Genomic DNA, 19,626 nt, shown 5'->3' on the forward strand with positions numbered 1-19,626 from the left:
ACTGAATAAAAACTGAAAAAATATTAATAGGCGTGAGTTGCCACTGATATATTTCTGTCAGGCCACCTAATAATTGTGCAATTCAAATCACTAAATATTGCAAAACATGGTTGTGTTGTGGTTATACTTGCTTGAACCTATGCTCTATTACATAGACGTCCAACCATTTTGTGTAAGTATTGGTCAAATTTTTTGCCATGTCTCAAAATACTCTTTTAAGAGCTAACAGGGGCGAACTTGGCTGAAAGAATAGTTTTGGGAACATGGTTTGGTGGCCCTGAGATGGAACTATGATCCAAAATAAAAACTCTTAGCCACACTAACTTTTAAAATACAGTACAAAGACTATACGCCTATGACATGACCCACAACTACATGACAAAACTAAAATAATAATAAATAACATGCAGCCTTAAAGCTTACATTTTGCGCATTGCAGTAAAGGCAGTAAAAATATATTTTTCGCAGGCCATAATTAAGTAACATACGGAGCGAATCAGAGATAAATTGGAAGGCAAAAATTTTTTAGGCATCACATCACAGGTCATAATATTAAGTAATAAAACTATGAATCTTAAAAGCACATTGTTCTCCAGGCAACTCCTGGAAAATATACATATGGAATGCAGTCTTTTCGTGCAATGTTCTAAAAAAAAATCACTTTTTACATACGGCAATAGACAAACAAACGCATAGTAAGACTATTACAATGAAAAATTTGTTTTGTGGGTCTTGTATATAACTATTGCCTATCAGTCTCATGTGCAACCACCCTATATAATGGCCTGGCAAAGACTCTATAATATAGAAACACTTTGCAATAAGTAGCAGATAATTCTACAAAAACCACCCTATATAATGGCCTGGCAAAGACTCTATAATATAGAAACACTTTGCAATAAGTAGCAGATAATTCTACAAAAAAACTAAGTCAAAACCATGTCTTATGTAATAGTAACACATTTAAATTTTTATGACAACAAAACTTGCTACTAGCATACTATATCTAATTTAAGTCAAAAAGATACCTCCTCCATTGAAATATGTTCTAAATAAAATAATTTTAGTTTGAATTACTATATGCAAGTTAACGATTTGGCTTTGATTACTTTTATATTAGAAGTTGCAACTATTCTTTAAAAAAACACTTGATAAATGATAACATTTTCATCTGAGTACATTTAAACAAATGGTGAACAGAAGTTGATAAAGGTTTCTGTCTCACTTAAGTTGTTAAAAAATCCTAATATTTTTTACAGAAGTAATTGAAACACATATAATTTACCAAAATAAACTTTAAACACACTTATAATATTCATAAAATCTTGAAACTTTCCTAAACAAGTTAAACCTGATGTAACACAATGCTAAAATATTTTTGTGGTAGTTTTATAGTATATATGCCATAAATTGTAGTTGCACAACATGACTAACAAACAAATGAAGTACACTTCTAAATATTTATATGGACAGTGCAATAGGTGTTCTGAAATGTTTATTACATACAAATGTTGCTATTTTGAATCAATTTAGCACCATTGGCAGTTTATAGCAAAGATACTGTTCTTGAATGAACTTTTTTTGAGCAAATTCGGATTCTTGCAATGAAGCAAACCCTCATGCATCCTTGCACTGCAAATGCATTAAATAGAAAATTATAAACTGGAATTAGACATAGTAAAGAGCATTCTGAAAGTTGTTTGATAAAAACTGAGTTTTTTTCAGTTATACAACAACTTTTATAAACTCTTTTCTTTATTTAGAAAATTGATATAACATGCATATGTGGTAATGGAATATGGTCAATATGGATTAATAAAAACTGAATAATTTGGAGCATAATGGTTGTAGTTCAGTGTAGTAAGAATATCAAAGCCCATACAGAACTAGGTATGAGTAATTTGCCTTTGATAATAGGGTTTGGTTTATTTAAAGTGTATTTTATGAAATGTATGTGCACAAAAGGTATGAAATTTATCTAAACATATTTTAATTTATACTTAATAAAGCCCAAAACCAAACTGTAAACAGGCTCAATCTAATAATGGAAAAGAGAATTGCTTTTGTATCAAAATAAAACACAACTGTGAAGTTAATTTTGCTGGACAAGTGATCTCCACATTCTTGCAAAACCACCTTAAATTAAAAAAAAGTTCAAAGCCCTTAATGCTTACTTGACATGCAGTCTTTGTATGGTTTAGAACAATACTTTTTAAATGCATTCCCAGTTCTGCGGCATATACACCTTGAAGGATCCCATAAACATAAGTTATAGTTTCTTGCTTCGCCAGAACCTATATCATCACTAATCGCCTCCCTTTGTTGAATAAGTTGCTGTAATACAAATAATAAACTGAAATTAAAATAAAAGTTGAATCTACACTTTGTGCATATATTGTCAATATTGTCTTTGAAGATGTTATTATTTAAGCAGCTGCTTCTTTATATAAATTTAAAATGAATTTTAACCTTTTCTGTCTTACGGTAGATCTCATATGGCAGATCTGTGCAAAACTGCACTATAAAATAAACTGTATCATTTTATTTTTGATAAACATATATGTATATATATATAATTATATATATATGTAAACATATATAATTATATATGTATGTAACATATATTTATTAATAAATAGGTTTGTGAAGAAATTTGCAATAAATGTACCCCAATCTCAATCTCTCTTTGAACCATATCATCATAGGCTCTGCAGTTGCATTTCGCTTGAACTAGAAGTGGTGGACCACCTTGCTTCTCACATTCACTTTGTTTCTAAGGAAAATGCCCTATTAGTATTAACTGAAATGATATGCTTTTTTGATTAAGGTATATTATTTATATATTTTTTTTCAAATAAACATAAAAACTCTAATAAAACATTTTCTTCAGAAATTTTTTAGCTAAATTTGGTAGCAAATACTTACCTTTAAACAACTGCTGTCACTTGATGTCATTGCTAAAAAACATTTCTTATTAGCCTTTTTATCTTAAAGTGACTGAAATAATGTACACATTTTTTTATTTTTATGCCTTTAAACAATAAAACAATTTGGTATAGTTATTCAAGTACAGCTTGAATATTATATGTTTATAGTCATTGAAGTGAAACATTAAAACAAGGAAAATATCTAAAAGTCATTTTGTGCAATTTTTATGAAAAAATGGTTCATAAATTGACTTTTGCCAAAAGATTTGTTTAATTAATAAAAATAATTAGTTCTATTGGCCTTACAGGATACATTTTTTGTGGATTGTATTTACTTTTTTTAACTTATTTTGTGGTCAATAAATATTAGCTTTAACTTTATTTTATTTTTTACCTAATAGTTCTTACTTGTTGTAGTTATCATATATTTATTTCATTGTTACTCTAGTTTAGGGGTGGCTAACCCGTTGGTATAGTAAATGCAAAAAATATATTGCTTTTATGAATATTGTTTGCCTTGAACACTTTTTGCACTTAGCAAAAACCTTGTATGTGGTTTCTGTGTAGCCGTTGAGCTGTGGGGAGAATGACCTTTAAATGTTCTGTCCCCAGTTGATTTGTTAAGTGGTGGTATATCGAAAATGTGAGTTTTTGAAGGGTGTAATGCATTATTTTTTTACATTTAAATTTTATCTATTTAAACTAATAAATGCACTTAGGTTCTTATGGAAAATGTTTCATGAAGTCACTGTTTCCATGTAAGTAAGGTGTGGCTCTGCGGTTAACCTCATAACAAATGCGGTTAAACAAGTAAATGACACTTGGTCTCAACTGGTAGGCCACCCCTGCTCTAACTACTCACAATAATAGGAAAGCATAAACTTTGTTATGTTTTTGTTTTGTGTTGCATTCTTCAAGTTTATCATAACCACACTCGAAGTGTTTGACTTATACGAAACTGATTGATAATCAGTTGAATTTTGCTCCAAAATGACTGTATTTGAATGGATATCCGTAATCTAAAAGTATAAAAGACTTTTATAAAACTACTAATTTGTTGTAAATCGTTTTGCTTATATTAAATAAAAATACCAGTATTGTATTTTTCGTTGTTGTTGCTATATTTCTATTCCATCTTTACACACCATGAAAATATTAAAGTTTTACTACAATTGTTAGCTTAGAATACTACCTGCTATTGCTGTGGTTAAAATTATTCAGTGTAGCTATGATTGCATGATGCAGTTTAATTTATCTTATCCAGCAATTGCACGATGTTAGGCTAAACAATTCTAAAGGATAATTGCATACCTGAACTTTATTGTCACCACTTGTTTTTACATCTCTCAAAACAAAGTACATTTCATTCAGGTCGTGAGTAGGTTCCACAATCCAACATGTTTCTGCATTTTTCTCAGATGAATCAAATGACAAAATGTTTTGTCTGTTGTTCACGAGTTTACAATTGCCTAGAAAAGTACAGATGTTAAAAATAATAAAAATAAGATAAACATTCTTTCATCATTGGTCTAAACCTGTGACTCTCATCCTGTGGTACACATAGCACTAGGTTGGTAGGAGAGCACTTTAAAGTTATATTTGCACTTTGCTATATTAAATCCACCTAAAAAGTATGTGACTACCATTGTGAGCAAATGTTTTAATTACTATTAGTATCGTAAATTGGAGTAAATATTTTTGTGAGTCTCTGGTACTATACTATTATCACAGAATAAAGCTTGAGGCACTGTTTAAAACATTTTTTTGTTATAAGATATCTTCAAACTCAGTGTTGTTCTGGAAATTTTTTACACACTTCTGAACTTACTATAGTACTGAAGCACAAATTGTGGTGTATTAATTAACTGAATTGGAACATATATTAAAACTCCAGTTATATCTTTTAAGAAAAGTTCAAAGTTCAAATTGTTTCCATATAAGAACTGCCTTGTTGATTCCGTTTGTTTGTATTGCTCTACCATAACAGGGTAAGGTGTTGCGGTGAAGTTCTGTAAACAACACACTTTTGTTATGCCATTTAAATTAATGATCAAAACTCACAATTAGGTTGAACAGCAATACCTTAAAGGACAATACCATGTCCACTTTTTTGTTTTGTGTTATAAACCATGTTCTTGCATAGTTCCAAATTAATTCTGTGATTCCAACATCATCTTGTCTAATAATTCCCCATGGTTTAGTACAAGTTTTATATGGCAAACATTCTAAGACAAAACAAAAAACAAATATGAAGCAACTCATTATGATACAGCCAAAGTAATGACGTTTTTGTAATATTTTAATTATTTAAAAAAAATTTATGCAAATTAACTTTAAAACTAAATGGGGTACAGTTAAGCTTTTTACTGCAGTGATTTCTGAACATTTTTTTTTCAAACCAATAAACTGTTTACATAAATGTTAGCTAAGGCAGCCAAACAAGACCCAGAGTTGCCTAGAATGTGGTCTAACAAACTAAAACATTTAAAAAAAATTCACTCATATTTTTGTTGTTATTTTGCAGATGTTTTATACTTTTTGAATGCCAACTTTTTTAAGTTACTAATGTCTGATCCATCAGAGTCCAAGCTTACCCAAAGCACCATTCATGAATAAAAATGAAATAAAAAATAAATAATACTTTCAATTTTTGTGGTATTTATTTGCTTTTGACTGCTCTTGGTGTGTGACAATGTAAACATTTTATGGTTACTCCATGCAAAAATGGTGTTTAAAAATTACAAGTGTCTATTGCCATTTTAATATGTTTTTATTCTACACCTTAACCTTCGAAAGATTTTTCAAAGTTTATCGCCACAAGTTAAACTGTTTCAAAAATTATGTCTATTTTGTGAAATTTGTGCCTAAGAGAAAATCGCTGAAAGGGCAACCCTAAAAAAATAAACTGGGCAAATATGCTATCTTGCTACCCCCAAAAAATGTCTTTCTTATGATTAATCATTTAGGTTAGGGGCGTGCAACCTTTCATTATGCCGGGCCAAATATGTGTATTCGGATTAGACCACGGGCCACTTGCATATATTGTTGTCTACCTGTTAGTACAGTGGTCGGCAAACTTTTTGTTGTGGCCCAAAGTAGGCCCACTATGAAAACAATGGTGGATTCAGGGGGATATTTGGTTTTAAGGTGAAAATTCTACGGCACTTAATGGGCAAAACACTGTCCTGCTATATTATGAAACATTATATAAAAAAAAATCTACGCGCGAAGCGCGAAAAAATTGCGTTTACATTGAGTTAAAGTTGGCAAAAAATATAGTTTTACAGGCTCACAAGACCACATTTGCCACATGGGTCTTTCCAAGCTGAGCCAATTTAAAACATTATATGCAACACCAATTGTTAAAATAAAGTGCAATGAATGTATTGTACGGTTATCATGCGGCCAACAACTAGGGTACCTGATAACACCAAGCTATTCAAAAATAACTTGCGGTCCACAGTTGGCCTACCACTGTGTTAGTGACTACCACCAAAAAAATTGCTCAAACACATACGTTGAACCGAACAATGCCACCTTAAAAGCGACAAATTTTCTCAGCTGTGGAAACTTATTTAGATCGAGATGGTCGCGGCAAAAAACTACATTTAAGCTGTGCAGAGAGAAATTTGTTTCTTTTTTTTACAACTCACATGAACATTGAAATTGAATATAAAACAGTTACATTTCAAATGAGCGAAAAACATCAAACGGACATTTTTAATATGCTTTCTTTACATGGCCATAAGAAGCTATTCATGTCAAGAACAAAAAAAATTGCGACGCAATTAGCCTTTTAAGAACAAAAAAAATGGAAGCGCAATTCACTTTCACACAAAGTTGTACACTTTCCGCAACAGCATCCAAAACACATTTTGTTGTTTTATTTTGTTAGCAGGTCACATTCTGTTCTAATATGTTAGCAGGTCATATTCTATTCTAATTCTAATAAACTAAAAATTGACATGCTATATAAGGCGACCTAGACTAAGGAACAGTCAGGAAGTTTCAATATTTTAACAGTAACACCTAAATGTTCAGTGGTGCGGGTCAAAAACCAAAGCACACCGCGGGCCACATATTTTGGTTCCGCGGGCCGCAGGTTGCACGCCCCTGATTTAGGTCATACCAAATATTTCATGTGAATGAGGTTAATTATTTCCTTGATAAAGCTTAAAACGGTTAAGTATCACCAAAGGCTTATTATAAAATTACCACCACATTTAGCATTTTATTCTGTTCCAGGAATAGGTAAAATGCCAGTAATTTAAAAAATAACCTGTAAATTGTAATATTTATCCCCACCCGTACCCACATTACAGTGCATAGTACAACCATACCCTGTCCAGTGTTTAAGGTTACTCTACACTCACCAGCATAACAGGAACAAACTAACTGAAAGAAAAAGCAGATGTAGATGAAGACTTTCATTCCGTGCACAGACATAAAATGAATTAATATAATTAACTTGCTTTAATAGTAAAAATACCCTGTATTATTTTTGATGTTCGCTTTTAAATAACTATTTTTCTACTATCACCTACTTAATAATATGTGATCTGCTCACACAGTTTGGCTTATGATAGTAAAACATCCCAAATCCGAAAATCATACAAAGACTTTATAGAGAAATGACCCACTGTTCTATGTCTGTCTGAGTTTACTTTAAATTCACAGAATTGCTGCCAAATCTGTCTGGCATATGCCTTAAGGCACAATTGAAAAAAATGACGCAGTAATTCTTGAGGCTTCTCCAGGCAATGATGTTTTTTTGTAAATATTTGACATATTATTTTCCCGTTAGGATGCAATAATTACACTGTTTGAAAAAACAATAAAGTGTGTACTTTATTTTAGATCTATTTTTTGCACTGATCCGTGATAAAAATTTAGTTTTTTTCCAGCAAATAAAATTTTTACAAAATGTTTAATTTGTTTTGCCAGAAAAAACATTTGAAAAAACATGGTGCATGGCCCTTAGGATGATTAGCATAGGACTTTCTTTTGTATACATGCCTTAGGTCATCACAATGTCGATATATAACATTAAAAAAGATTTGTGACACATTTCCATAGCTTAAATGTTCTAAGTTGACCACTTTGTTTGCCCCTAACTGTACAGATGTTTTAAAACAATGTTAAAGTAACATTGCAGAAACCCATCTGTCAACCCAAGCAGATCCTTAGTTCCTACCTAAAAAGAATGTAATTGTTATTTCCAAAAAAAGTAGCCCTTAAATGCATCTTTAAACCCAAGCAGACCATTAACTCCTATCTGAAAATAAATTAGCGATGTGAAATACTTTGTTGCCCAAGGGGGCACTAGTATAAAAAAGGTTGGTAAACAGTGTTCTAGACCAGTGCTCCGCAACCTTTTTTCACTTGCGGCACACCAACAGAGTTAAACAATTTGGCGGCACACCTACAAACTGTATGTCGATCGACAAATGACAATATCACGAAATGTTATATAGGCAGCCAATCTAAAAAGGCACGACTTGACCTATAATGAAATGTGCCGAAGGCGCAGAAAATTTTATGCATTACATTCTTTTAATTTCTTATTTTGCGGTTTTGCAGACTTCCTAAATTTCTAACCCAGTCAAAGTTCTGAAAATTGTACCCCCTTGCAATACCTGATTAGAGCGGAGGGCTTTTAATAGCATTCGAAAAATAAAACCTAACCTTGATGCTTTGTATTTTTTTGCTTAAGCCAAGACTAATTATTAATTTTACAGTCACATACTGCCAATAATGTATTTACAATGATGTTTCATAGGTTTCGAGCGCATGGTTAATCTCGTTGTTGCCTTCTGGGTCTTCTCGTGTTTTCATCCAGCTCTAAGTAACATACTGTTTACTTTCATAATTTATAATATTAAGGCCTATTTTTAAAGATTTTGAAAAGTCTGTCCTCAAGCTAAACAGAATTAATAATAAAAGAGAAAGTTTGTGAGATGTGTGTGTGTGTGTGTGTGGCAACATGTTCGCCCAGTCATTTTACAAAATATTTGTGTTACATCACATTGGAAATGTTACATCACACTCAATGCGATTTACAACATGGTACAATGTTACCAAGACTGTGTTTAAGCATGTATCCCAAGCCCCAGCGTTAGTTAATTTAATATAGGTATATTTAGAAGTTTTTGTGGACCCCCGGTTGAGAAACACTGTTATAAACTATGCTAACAAACGTGTGCAACGTTCCAAGTAAAGACTTAAGTTTAACAGTGCCAAATTTAGGCAGAGTTTGCAAAATATCGCGTTTGTTGTCGCAGTAAGTAAAAGATAGTCTAAGTTTAATTTACCTGCCGGGAAATAAAAAAATTAGGCAGAGTTTGCAAAATATCGCGTTTGTCGTCGCAGTAAGTAAAATATAGTCCCAAGTTTAATTTAACTGCCGGGAAATAAAAAAATAAAACTAAGTACATTTCCTTCATAAAGTAAAATTTTAATGTTTCCAACTAAGACTATTATGTTTAGGAACTTATTGATGCCTGTTTACGCGTAAAATTTAGGTAGAGTTCGCAAATTTACGAAGAATTGAATTTTTATTTTTAATCAGTTTGTTAGCGATAGTGATTGAGGCCAAAGCCTAATCTTCTTACAAATGTTTACCCACGCAATACTTAGCAGAGTTCGCGAAATATTGCGTTTATAGCAGTAGTTAACAATAAGCATTTGTGTTTTCAATGAGGATTTTTCTCACGTTTGACGCAGTTTAGCACCGGGATTACGTATTTGCTTAAACATGACGCTATCAAGCAAGTTTAAGCAATTGCTGGGTGTTAAGGTATTTGTAGAAAACATTGAAAATCTTAACATAGAAAAACAGTTTGGAAAGTTTATTACCAGTTTACAAAATACAATAGACGAACATGCACCGTTCCTTAAAACTTTTACAAGCACAAAATAAACAACACAATAATCCTTTGATCACAAAAGGCATACTAAAGGCAATAAAAATAAACAACAAGCTATAAAGCAAAGCTGTAGGATGTAAAATTTATCGGCGGTTCAAAGTACTAAAAATACACACACTTACGTAAAAAAGTAATAAAAATTGCAAAACAAAATTATTATCATCGGGCATTTAAATCATCATCATCAAAGCCACTAGCTACTTGGAAAATACTTAAAGAATTAACAACACCAAAAAAATCCCAACCTTGTGTGTGACATGTGACAACCGGGTGATAAACTGTCATTTTTCCCAGAGTGGCCACAAGATGGCGCAAAAAATTAAAAACCACCATCTCTTGCAGCTGTTTTTCAAGGAATTCATTATCAAACTCATTTATCATGCCATTTGATGAAACGGCGGTACTAAATAGTATTACCATGCTGTCTAAAAAATAAGCAAAAGGGCCTTATGATACGCCAATTCGAATGATGAAGATAGCCGCATTCACCTTATCTCCTATTTTTTATATAACTTGTTCAATGAATGCATTAAACTTGGTGTTTTTCCTGATTGTCTAAAAAATTATCGCCCAATTTCTTTTACCCATCATAGCCAAAGTTTTTGAACGGCTTTTGCATGGAAAAATGCAGGTATATCTTGAGAAATTTTAAACTATCTATAAATTTCAATATTGATTTTGAGCTAAACATTCTTCCAATTTGGCATTAGCTTAGGTTTGTGATCAATTCTGGTGATCAATATTGCAAAGTTAAACACTTGTGCGATCTTCCATTACCTTACTAAAGCTTTTGATTCTGTGAATCACAACATATTGCTGAACAAGCTACATTTTTATGGACTTGTTATCGTATAAATAAGTTACTTGTCAAATTGTCAACCAAAACGGATCATCTAGAAACCTTGTCATGCTGCGTTCCACAAGGTTCCGTTCTTTGGCCTTTTCTTTTTATTATATGTAAATGATTTACCCAATACATCCAACTTAAACATGTGACTCTTTGCTGATGATACTTGCCTCTGGATGTCCTATAAATCACTTCAATTGCTAGAATGGCAGGTTAATAAAGAAGTCATTAACATTTAAATGTGGTTGCTGGCCAACAAGTTATCAGTAAATTATTCTAAAACGAAATACCTCATTTTTAACTCCTAATTTAAGTAACCAATGTTCAAATTTAAATCGCAAAAAAATTAAAACGCAGGAGTTTTTATCTCAACATACTTCGTGTATTTTAACTTCAGCGCAAACGGAAAAACAAACATTACCCACTTCGTACGCAAGTTGTTTTCTTTTAATTGATTACAAGCTTTATGGCTTTTCTTTGAAAAAAGACAAGCATCTAACAAGGTTGTTTGTACCTTTTATTCTCTACCAATAATAGGGAAAAGCAAAAGGATTTAATGGTGTTTGTTTGTTTAGTCAAATGTGCTAACTAGTTTTAAACTGACAACTTTATCTTGGGGTCTCAATGAAAGGCAAAGTTTAAGCTGTGCAACTTTTTGATATCTGAAGTATATAATGATATCAAGGCGATTTGTTTTGATTTTTCTATATGAGATACTTGTTTAAACAAGAGGACCAAAAAAAACTTCAAGAAATAACCAAATCTGTGTTTGATATTTGCTGATAAACATTGTTATGTTTGTTGTAATAATTTGCTTTTTTATTTCCTAGTTTCATTTAATTTTAGTGTTTCTGCCTCTTAAAATTTATTGTAATTAATAGCCCCATGATAAATTTTTGTGTATGATTCATAGCTGTATCTAAACAATAAAACTCAAAGTTCAAAAACCAGAGTAAAATCAGGATCAGACATTTTTTTAAAAAGAATATATATTTCGCTTATGCTGGCATCGTCAGTTCCTTATTCAAATAGAATCTAGCTTTATCTAAGTCTTTTTTAATGAAAAGTCTATAATGCCTGTTTAACTAGTGTACTTTCAAACATTGCTGACATTTTTCTTGTTCGCTTAATAACATCAAATCTTCTTTCCATTAAAATATAATTTTTGTCTTTTATTTTATTTCACAGTAGATATACACATGACATTTGGCACCCTAGCCATTTGTTATACAATAGATAGGCTATAATTGACCACTTCTTGGTTCAGAAAGCATTGTTATTATTCTTGCTGACAACGAGATTGTACGCATTATGTAGTCACAAGGGTTTGAATATACTGTTCCAACAAGGTATTGTATCAATTGTAAAAAAATTCTTTCAGTAATTTGTTTTTATTAAATTAATAAAAAGATTTGCTGAAAGAACTATTTTACAATTGAGACAATGGGTATGTCATGCAAGTAGATCAATGTCATTTGCCATTACTATAATGTGTTGACATTTTTTGCATTTACAAGTATATTGAAAAAATTTTTTATGTGTCTTGCAGAATTCTATTTTACATTGTTCCTTTACAGGGCTAGAGTAGTTCGATGGCTCTGTTCCGTTTTTTTTTAATGCAAAAAAATATTTTTGCAAAAAAACAAACTCTTGCACATCCCTTTTCTGAAATACAAAATAAAATAGGTCATGTAATATTTTATATTTAATAAATGGATATATTTTTTTTTGGTTGTTTTAAATATATCATCAGTGATTGATCAAAAATTTGTTTTAATGCATTATTCATCAGTAAAGTTTAATGTGGTTTATTTTGTAGTCAATAAAAACAAAGTGACCCACAACACGTTTAAATAAATAGTGAGAGCAACATAACAAAACGATAATCTTAGACCTAAGCAGAATTTTAGACAATTTTGTAAGGGATCCACCGCAGACAGCAAAAATAACAAAAATCTTCCTTGAAAACCAACCTTTTTTGCTTTTCACAGTTTAGTCACTTGGTAGTTTTCTTTATAGCCCCTTCTTTTTCAGTTGTTTGCTTTGTGAAAGCAGTTACGATTTAACAATTTTAACTTAAACAATTTTGGCTTTGGTACATGTTTGTTTTTTGAGAAAAACTAAAAAGGTTATTACGTGAAAAAAACGCACCGTCAAACTGCGAAAAATATTACCCCGAAGGAGTCTATTCTGCTCTTAATGCCAGATGCCAGTATGCTAATCCAGTGGTTCTCAACCGCCGGTCCACATTAACTTTCCTGCCGGTCCGCCAAATATATTACAATTTTCTATCTTAGTTGCAAAATGCAAGATGTTAAAAGCTTGTCCATCAAATGTAGAACTTCGCCAGTTTCATAATTTGCTGCGTTGTGATGCAACATAGAGTTAATGGTCTACTTTGGACTTTATTGTAGGACACAATGCAAGTGTTGTGCCCAACTGTTTAAAACAGATCGTTTAAGTCTTAAATTTTAGGACCAGTTGTATGTGAAAAACTTTTACAGGTATGATATCAAAGAGACAGCAGCAAATTGCTCATTGAATTGAAGTTTCCATTCTTTGCTTTTAAGTTGCATACTTTTGAAATATTTGCATTTTGGGCTGATTTTGATTTTACCGGTCCATAAGATAAAAAAACTCAGTAAAGTCTTAGGCTTTAAAACCAGTTGTAGGTGAAAAACTTTAATAAACCACGTATGATATCAAAAGACAGCAGCAAATTGCTCATTATATTAAAGTTTCCATTCTTTGCTTTTAAGTTGCATTGTCGTAATTACATTTTGGGTTGATTTTTGAAGGTCCACGGTCCGCAAAACTTGTTTTGAAATTTTACCGGTCCGTAAGCTAAAAAGGTTGAGAACCACTGTGCTAATCCATACTGCCAAAACCTAACATCTCTCCAGCCATCGTCTGTTATAAAAACTAACCAATTAAGCCGCTATCAAACAAAAGAAGGTGGAAACTTATAAAATAAAAATCAAGGGTGCAAACCTATAAAATAAATATAAAATGTCTCTTTTAATATGGGAGGTTTAAATTTTAGGAAATAAAATTCTTTTATTGTAGAGGAGGTTTTGGACAAGAATCAGTTAAAATTAAAAAATTATGAAATAGTTCCATAAAATAATTATGTCTATTGATAAATTAAAAAACATATCATTTTGCATAGTCTTTACCAAAAGATCACTGAAAAAATCATTACTGAAAATGTATCCATTGGCAAACTACCCACTTCTTCAGTAAGTCATAGGGAAGGGCGGAAAATTTTCATTCCATATCTTTTTTGTTTGCAGAAACAAGTCAGGGAAGACAACTTAATACATAGCCTAAGGCCAACAACCCAAAGTGAAATATATAGTATTAAAACAATTAACCTGCTAAATAATCCTATTAATAATGATCCAATTACATTGACAAACCACCCATGACAATTTAGCCTTAAAAATACCCACTGACGAAGTTTACAAAAAACGTCTAGCTATTCATGTTTTTTATTAAACAGTTCAAATATTTATTATTATGTTTTTTTTGAAAATTTTGACATACAACAATGTTATGTTGAGTTTAGTAAACTATTCACTTCTCCATAGTTTCTCACTTTAAATGTTTTACAGAGTGATCTTTGAACTAGTTGAGAACCACTGATATATGTGCATTTAAGACTATGAATGTTAAAATTTGTCGTGGAATTTAATTTACTACTTTATACATATCGATTTGTACATACCTAACTTGCATTCCCTTTCCTTTATACAGAAATCATGTGGGGAATTTTCTTCCTTAGGGCAATAGCAATCTTCCTTGTTTTTTAAACATTTTATGGTTTCACTGTAGTAAATTGGTTGAAAACTAACTCCTAAACCTCTTTGGCAAACTAGACCATTACAAGTTGATCTCAAAACACCTGTCATTGATTCTAAATTCTGTAAAACAGTTGTGTATTGATAAATAGTTCATCTTAAACAATAAATGTAGTGAAATTAAGTATCCCTGAAAATGGATCAATTTATACAGTTTCATACCAATGAAGAAAATACATTGTCCATCATGCTTTCAACTGCTTTGCATGTTGAGTTGCAATTGTTTGATGATATATTTCCAGAAACACCATCTTCACATTGCAATTTATTCTGTAGAATAGTTGAATATTTGGTAAATACAGACAGCAGTTTTGGGAGCTTGCCAGTTTTTAGATTTCTTACCTTTCCACAAGTAATATCTTCCAGTGTCATTGCTGAAAAATGAAGTTGGTATGATAGATCAGGTTTTTAAGGGTAACATTTTCATTTGAATTATACCTTAATACACACTTAATATGCAAGCTACTAACCAAAGTTAAATCAAATATTTTTTTATGGTGTGATAAGATGCCGTGTGGATAAAGTCTATAGAAAACTATACACATGAGAACCATACAACTACAGCAATGTTATCACATGGCAATGTAATGCCAATATAGGTATATATAGAAAAGAGTTTATTAGAGCCATAAGTGTTATCAATTCAAATGAGATTTTTTTCGCCTTTATAGGTATTGTTTTTAAAGCCAAGTCGATTTTTTAAAATTATTTACTAATACAATGTTCTATGCAAAACATTTATTTCTTACTGTGAAACTTGAGAACAAACTTGCTGTTCTGTGCTTCAATCACAAATTTACTTCTTTCATCTGTGTACAATTCTATGGTATAACTTGATTTTACTATGCCTGGTGACTGCCAAATGATTTTTGAATTCATCCAGTCAGTAATCTGCAAATCAATCATTTAGATTACTTATTGACATAAGTTAATTCTAGCATTTTGTTTATTTTTATTTTGTTGTCTTTACCAAAAAAGTATGACCAGATAATGGCGGAGCAAACTTAATAGTCAGATACACACGCTCCATTATTGTACTTGGTTGCATAATCCAACAGTTGGCTTCATTGGTGCTTTGCTGAATTGTGCCATGACTTCCCGTGATCAATTGGCAGTTAGCTAAGTAAATATACTATTTATTTTTGGTTTCCACAAAGAACAATGCTAGTCCCTTAATCCAGTAATAGTATTTATGACTTACTGTAATAACTCATAAAAAAACTTGTCACTTCTTTTGTCACATTTGGTGACTGAACAGAGATAAAATAAAATGATGTAAAAGCTTTTCCAGCGACAGTATGTAGTTTTGTAGGCCCAACAAAACTTGCTATCAATCCATTTTTATTGACAATCTGAATTACAGTTTAGCAGACATTAGATAAAAAAAAAGAAATTGTTATTCTAATTTTGTTGTTATTGTATGTTTTATTGTTCTACTTGTTTACTTATTGCAAGTTTACATACAGTATACTAACTGTTAAAGCTTGTTTTTTCTGGAAAGTCACATTTGAAAAGCGAAAAAGTATGTTATTGCTGCTCAAGGTTGGTGTAATCCAACATTGTTCTGTTGAAGTAACACTTAACTGATAGGAGCTTCCATTCATCGATGACAGAACTTGGCAGTTATCTTTGAATGCAAAATATATTTACAGGTGTGTAATTTAGACTAAATGTCATTATGTGCGCTGTTATTAAAAATGTTTTATAATCTATTTTAGCTGGATACACTCTCTAATAAAAATGTTACCCCTAAGTTTTCAGCTCTTTTACCTAGGCATACAATTAAAACTATCATTTTTTTTAAGACATTTTTATTAATACTAGTTTGCATAAAGTTTCCAAATTTTCCAGAATTTGAGGAGCACAATAAAAAAGTTCCTGTTTTTATAACATTTTTGCCACACAAGACATGGCTCTAATAGGCATATCTAATTCAACAAATAATTGTCCTTAAAAACTGGGTTTACTTCGCAAGATGGTTGCCCCAAGACTCGTAGTTAAAAAAAGAACGTATGTCAAACTGTTTTTCCCTTGTTCTTAAAATCATAATGACAATTTTGATATCGAAATTATTGAAATTTAGACATGTTTTGCTCTTCCTCTCAGTCCACCAGCCCCTAACCTAAACGATTAGTGATTGAAGAACCCATGTGAATGTTTTCTGTTTTGAGTATTATTACACTGTTACGCATTAAAAATATAGAGAGATGTTAAAATATGCTACCGCCTACCATAATATTTAAATGAAAAGTTTGTTGAAAAAGAATATATAGATTGTGGCATAATTTCAATGACACATGACAATCCTTTTGATTTGGTTAAAATTGCTTTCGATTCTGTAGATCCTTTGATGTTAGTAACAATCCCTTTCTTGTTCCAGACCTTTGTGAAATAATTACATATCATTAAAATAAAATAATATCACAAGTTGCTACAATTTATAAAAGGAATTATATATATTTTTTTGTTTGTTGGATATAATCTGCAGCTGTAGCATGATTTGTGAAAATCTTTCTGAAAAACTGTTGTAATTAACCTTCTCAGTTGGTACCTCTGTTGACTACTTTTTCTTTCTGTAATTCAGTGATTTTGAATGATCCAGGGCAAATTCTACATTTTTTTGGGGTATATTTTAATTGTACTATGCTAACCACTTGCTGTTTAGTCTCCTTTTCTGCTGTTTCATGCTTTACATAAAATATATGCATGGGTAGTGGAGAAACTGAAAAAAATTGTTTTACTGTAGTTAACTTTCTACATCTATTTTTTTTATTTAGGCATTTTCATTTATCTTACCGACATGTAATTGACAAAAACAGGACTGTTTTTAGGATGATATATATCATTAAATATCTAAATGGGAGTGTCAGGCAATTGACAATTATAAAAGTGTATATGAGAGAATAAAGTTCAATTACCACTGTTTTAACCCAAAGGTTTATGCATCATTTCACCTAACAATGCCTATTTTGCAGTAGTTTGATGTATGGCAGTCTTTTTTGCAAAAGTTTAATTTAATAAATGTGAAGAACATTTGGTTTAATCTATATTTTGTACCTACAGTACACTCGCAAGTTGCACCTTATATTAGATTTTTTATTGGAGATTCAAAAATCTTAAGCAATAATTGTTGTTGTTAAGCACTTAAGTGTAATCAAATGATTATGTTTTGCCATTATTCTATATCATTACCACCAGTTGCTGATTTTCTTCCAAATTCAATCCAGAAAAATATAAAACGGTATTTTCCATTTTTAAGGGTTTTGTAATCCAGCAAAAATTTGCTAACTGTGACCTCAAACTGTAGGACTTGCCTTGAGATTGTGATTGTAGAACTTCACAGTTTGCTTTGGAAACACAATAAAGTTATTATAGTGATAAATATTCTTAAGTTCAACTTGTAAAAAATAAAAGCTCTAACACTTAAAATTAAAATGGTATGTTTTCTGTAAAAACAAATCTGCAGAAATTGTCCTACATGTGTAGTTCAGTTTGAATTGAGCAACTTGAGTTGTGTGCATAGGAACTGTTATCAATACACCAACAGTATTTTCAACTAGTAAATCAAAATCACCCAGATCTCCAGATAAATGGTAGTGCCAAGGCGGCAAAAATCGTCGGTATGATGTAACTAGTACAGTTGAGGCAACTGATAGAAAATTCTAAGCAAATACCAGAATGTTATGTGTCTTAATTATTTCCCTAAAACTCAATTAAGGTCAATAAGTCTGTTGAAATATTCATTTTTTATAGGAATGTAGATTGAACATCTATAAGACTATCTAGTATAAATACCTTAAAACATAGAAGGACATTGTTTTTGTATGGATCAATATACCACAGTCTTGACTTATGATGATTCAACAAAGTTACACTTTGTGGCAGTTGTATAATCTCATCGCGGGGAAGTGTGCAGTAATAATTTGCTGGACATACTGCAAGTACAGATTTATTTGCATTAACTAGAAACACATTCCAAAACGTTTTATGCTGGCTATGTTAAAGTTTTAATTTATTTTTATTATTTTGTTGTGATAAAGGTAACTTATTTGTGGTTTGTCTGCTACAACATCAAATATTATAAAACTTTTGTCTTTTAAAAAAGTATGCTACTTATATAATCTACCACACTATCAAATTTTCATGATTTTAAATAGTACAAATTCTACACAATTAATATGATTGAGAAATTTTGTTCTTAGATTGTGTATTACATTTTATATTTAGCTATATTTTACAATCTTAGATAATAGTTCTATTTTTTTTAGTTCAGTCTTTCTCTGACCTGATAAAGCATGATTTGTGGTTGAAATATTTTTATAATTAATTAAAAGCACTATTTTTTGCTTAATCAAATTAAAAAAAACTTACATGCTGTATTTAATCCAAAGAACACACACATCAAAAAGCTAATGATTGCACATATTTTAGACATTTTTTGTAAATTCTGTCCTTAGCAGATACTGTATTTATCTGTTCTGAACCTAAAACTTCACAAGTTTATAACATTACATTAGCTAAAAGTATTAAATGTTGTACAATTCATGCAGTTGTGAATGATTTATATTTTGTGAGGTAAAACTTTCCTTGCTGAGCAAAACTTGAATAAAATTATTTGCTGTCATTTACAGAAAAAATTAGGTATTGCCTCAGGCCTTGCATCAAGATAGATATTTTTTTGGCATGTGCCTCTGTCATAAAAAATCTGGTAACAGGTTATTTTACTAGTGTCAGACAATAAAATTCCCTGAGGTTTGTTGTCTTAGATGCAGACTGAATATATTAGCTATCTATAGTTTTATTTTGTAATTATTTAAAACAACTTTATATTGACAAAATGTATTGTGCAATTGCAACTTCTTAGAAAATTGACATCCATTAGAAAACTTTAGCAATGGATTCTTATGCAAAATATATTTCATGTTTTGGCAAGGCCGCGGAAGAGTACAAAAGTAACCATAATTGCATTTCCATTTTAGGGTTTCATTTGTTGGTATTTTTGTGCATTCCTGAAGCACCTAAACTACTACCAACCAATGTGTTTAAAAGTATCGACTGCATTCAAT

General features: G+C 31.1%; 3 protein-coding genes across 3 annotated transcripts in view; 1 reads left to right on the top strand and 2 right to left on the bottom strand.

The window, feature by feature from the left end:
• The window catches only part of LOC146140571 (AP-1 complex subunit beta-1-like), a 70,070-nt gene that overhangs the window by 45,359 nt on the left and 5,085 nt on the right, over nt 1-19,626 (top strand). The window lies entirely within an intron of this gene.
• Nucleotides 869-7,545, bottom strand: LOC146140574 (uncharacterized). Its single transcript, XM_083392928.1, has 9 exons — nt 7,301-7,545; nt 5,010-5,152; nt 4,756-4,936; nt 4,239-4,396; nt 3,790-3,946; nt 2,926-2,957; nt 2,669-2,773; nt 2,175-2,334; nt 869-1,632 (listed from the first exon to the last, which is right to left on the bottom strand). The coding sequence occupies exons 1-9, from the start codon at nt 7,371-7,373 to the stop codon at nt 1,547-1,549; spliced, it is 1,095 nt and encodes a 364-aa protein (XP_083249054.1). The 5' UTR covers nt 7,374-7,545; the 3' UTR covers nt 869-1,546.
• Nucleotides 11,719-19,133, bottom strand: LOC146140575 (uncharacterized). Its single transcript, XM_083392927.1, has 13 exons — nt 18,932-19,133; nt 18,356-18,495; nt 18,039-18,222; nt 17,753-17,907; nt 16,792-16,942; nt 16,036-16,187; nt 15,762-15,912; nt 15,531-15,679; nt 15,310-15,451; nt 14,903-14,934; nt 14,723-14,830; nt 14,428-14,623; nt 11,719-12,365 (listed from the first exon to the last, which is right to left on the bottom strand). The coding sequence occupies exons 1-13, from the start codon at nt 18,993-18,995 to the stop codon at nt 12,280-12,282; spliced, it is 1,710 nt and encodes a 569-aa protein (XP_083249053.1). The 5' UTR covers nt 18,996-19,133; the 3' UTR covers nt 11,719-12,279.

Source organism: Ascidiella aspersa, chromosome 6 (assembly GCF_963924565.1).
Source record: "Ascidiella aspersa chromosome 6, kaAscAspe10.2, whole genome shotgun sequence".
Classification (NCBI taxonomy): Eukaryota; Metazoa; Chordata; class Ascidiacea; order Phlebobranchia; family Ascidiidae; genus Ascidiella; species Ascidiella aspersa.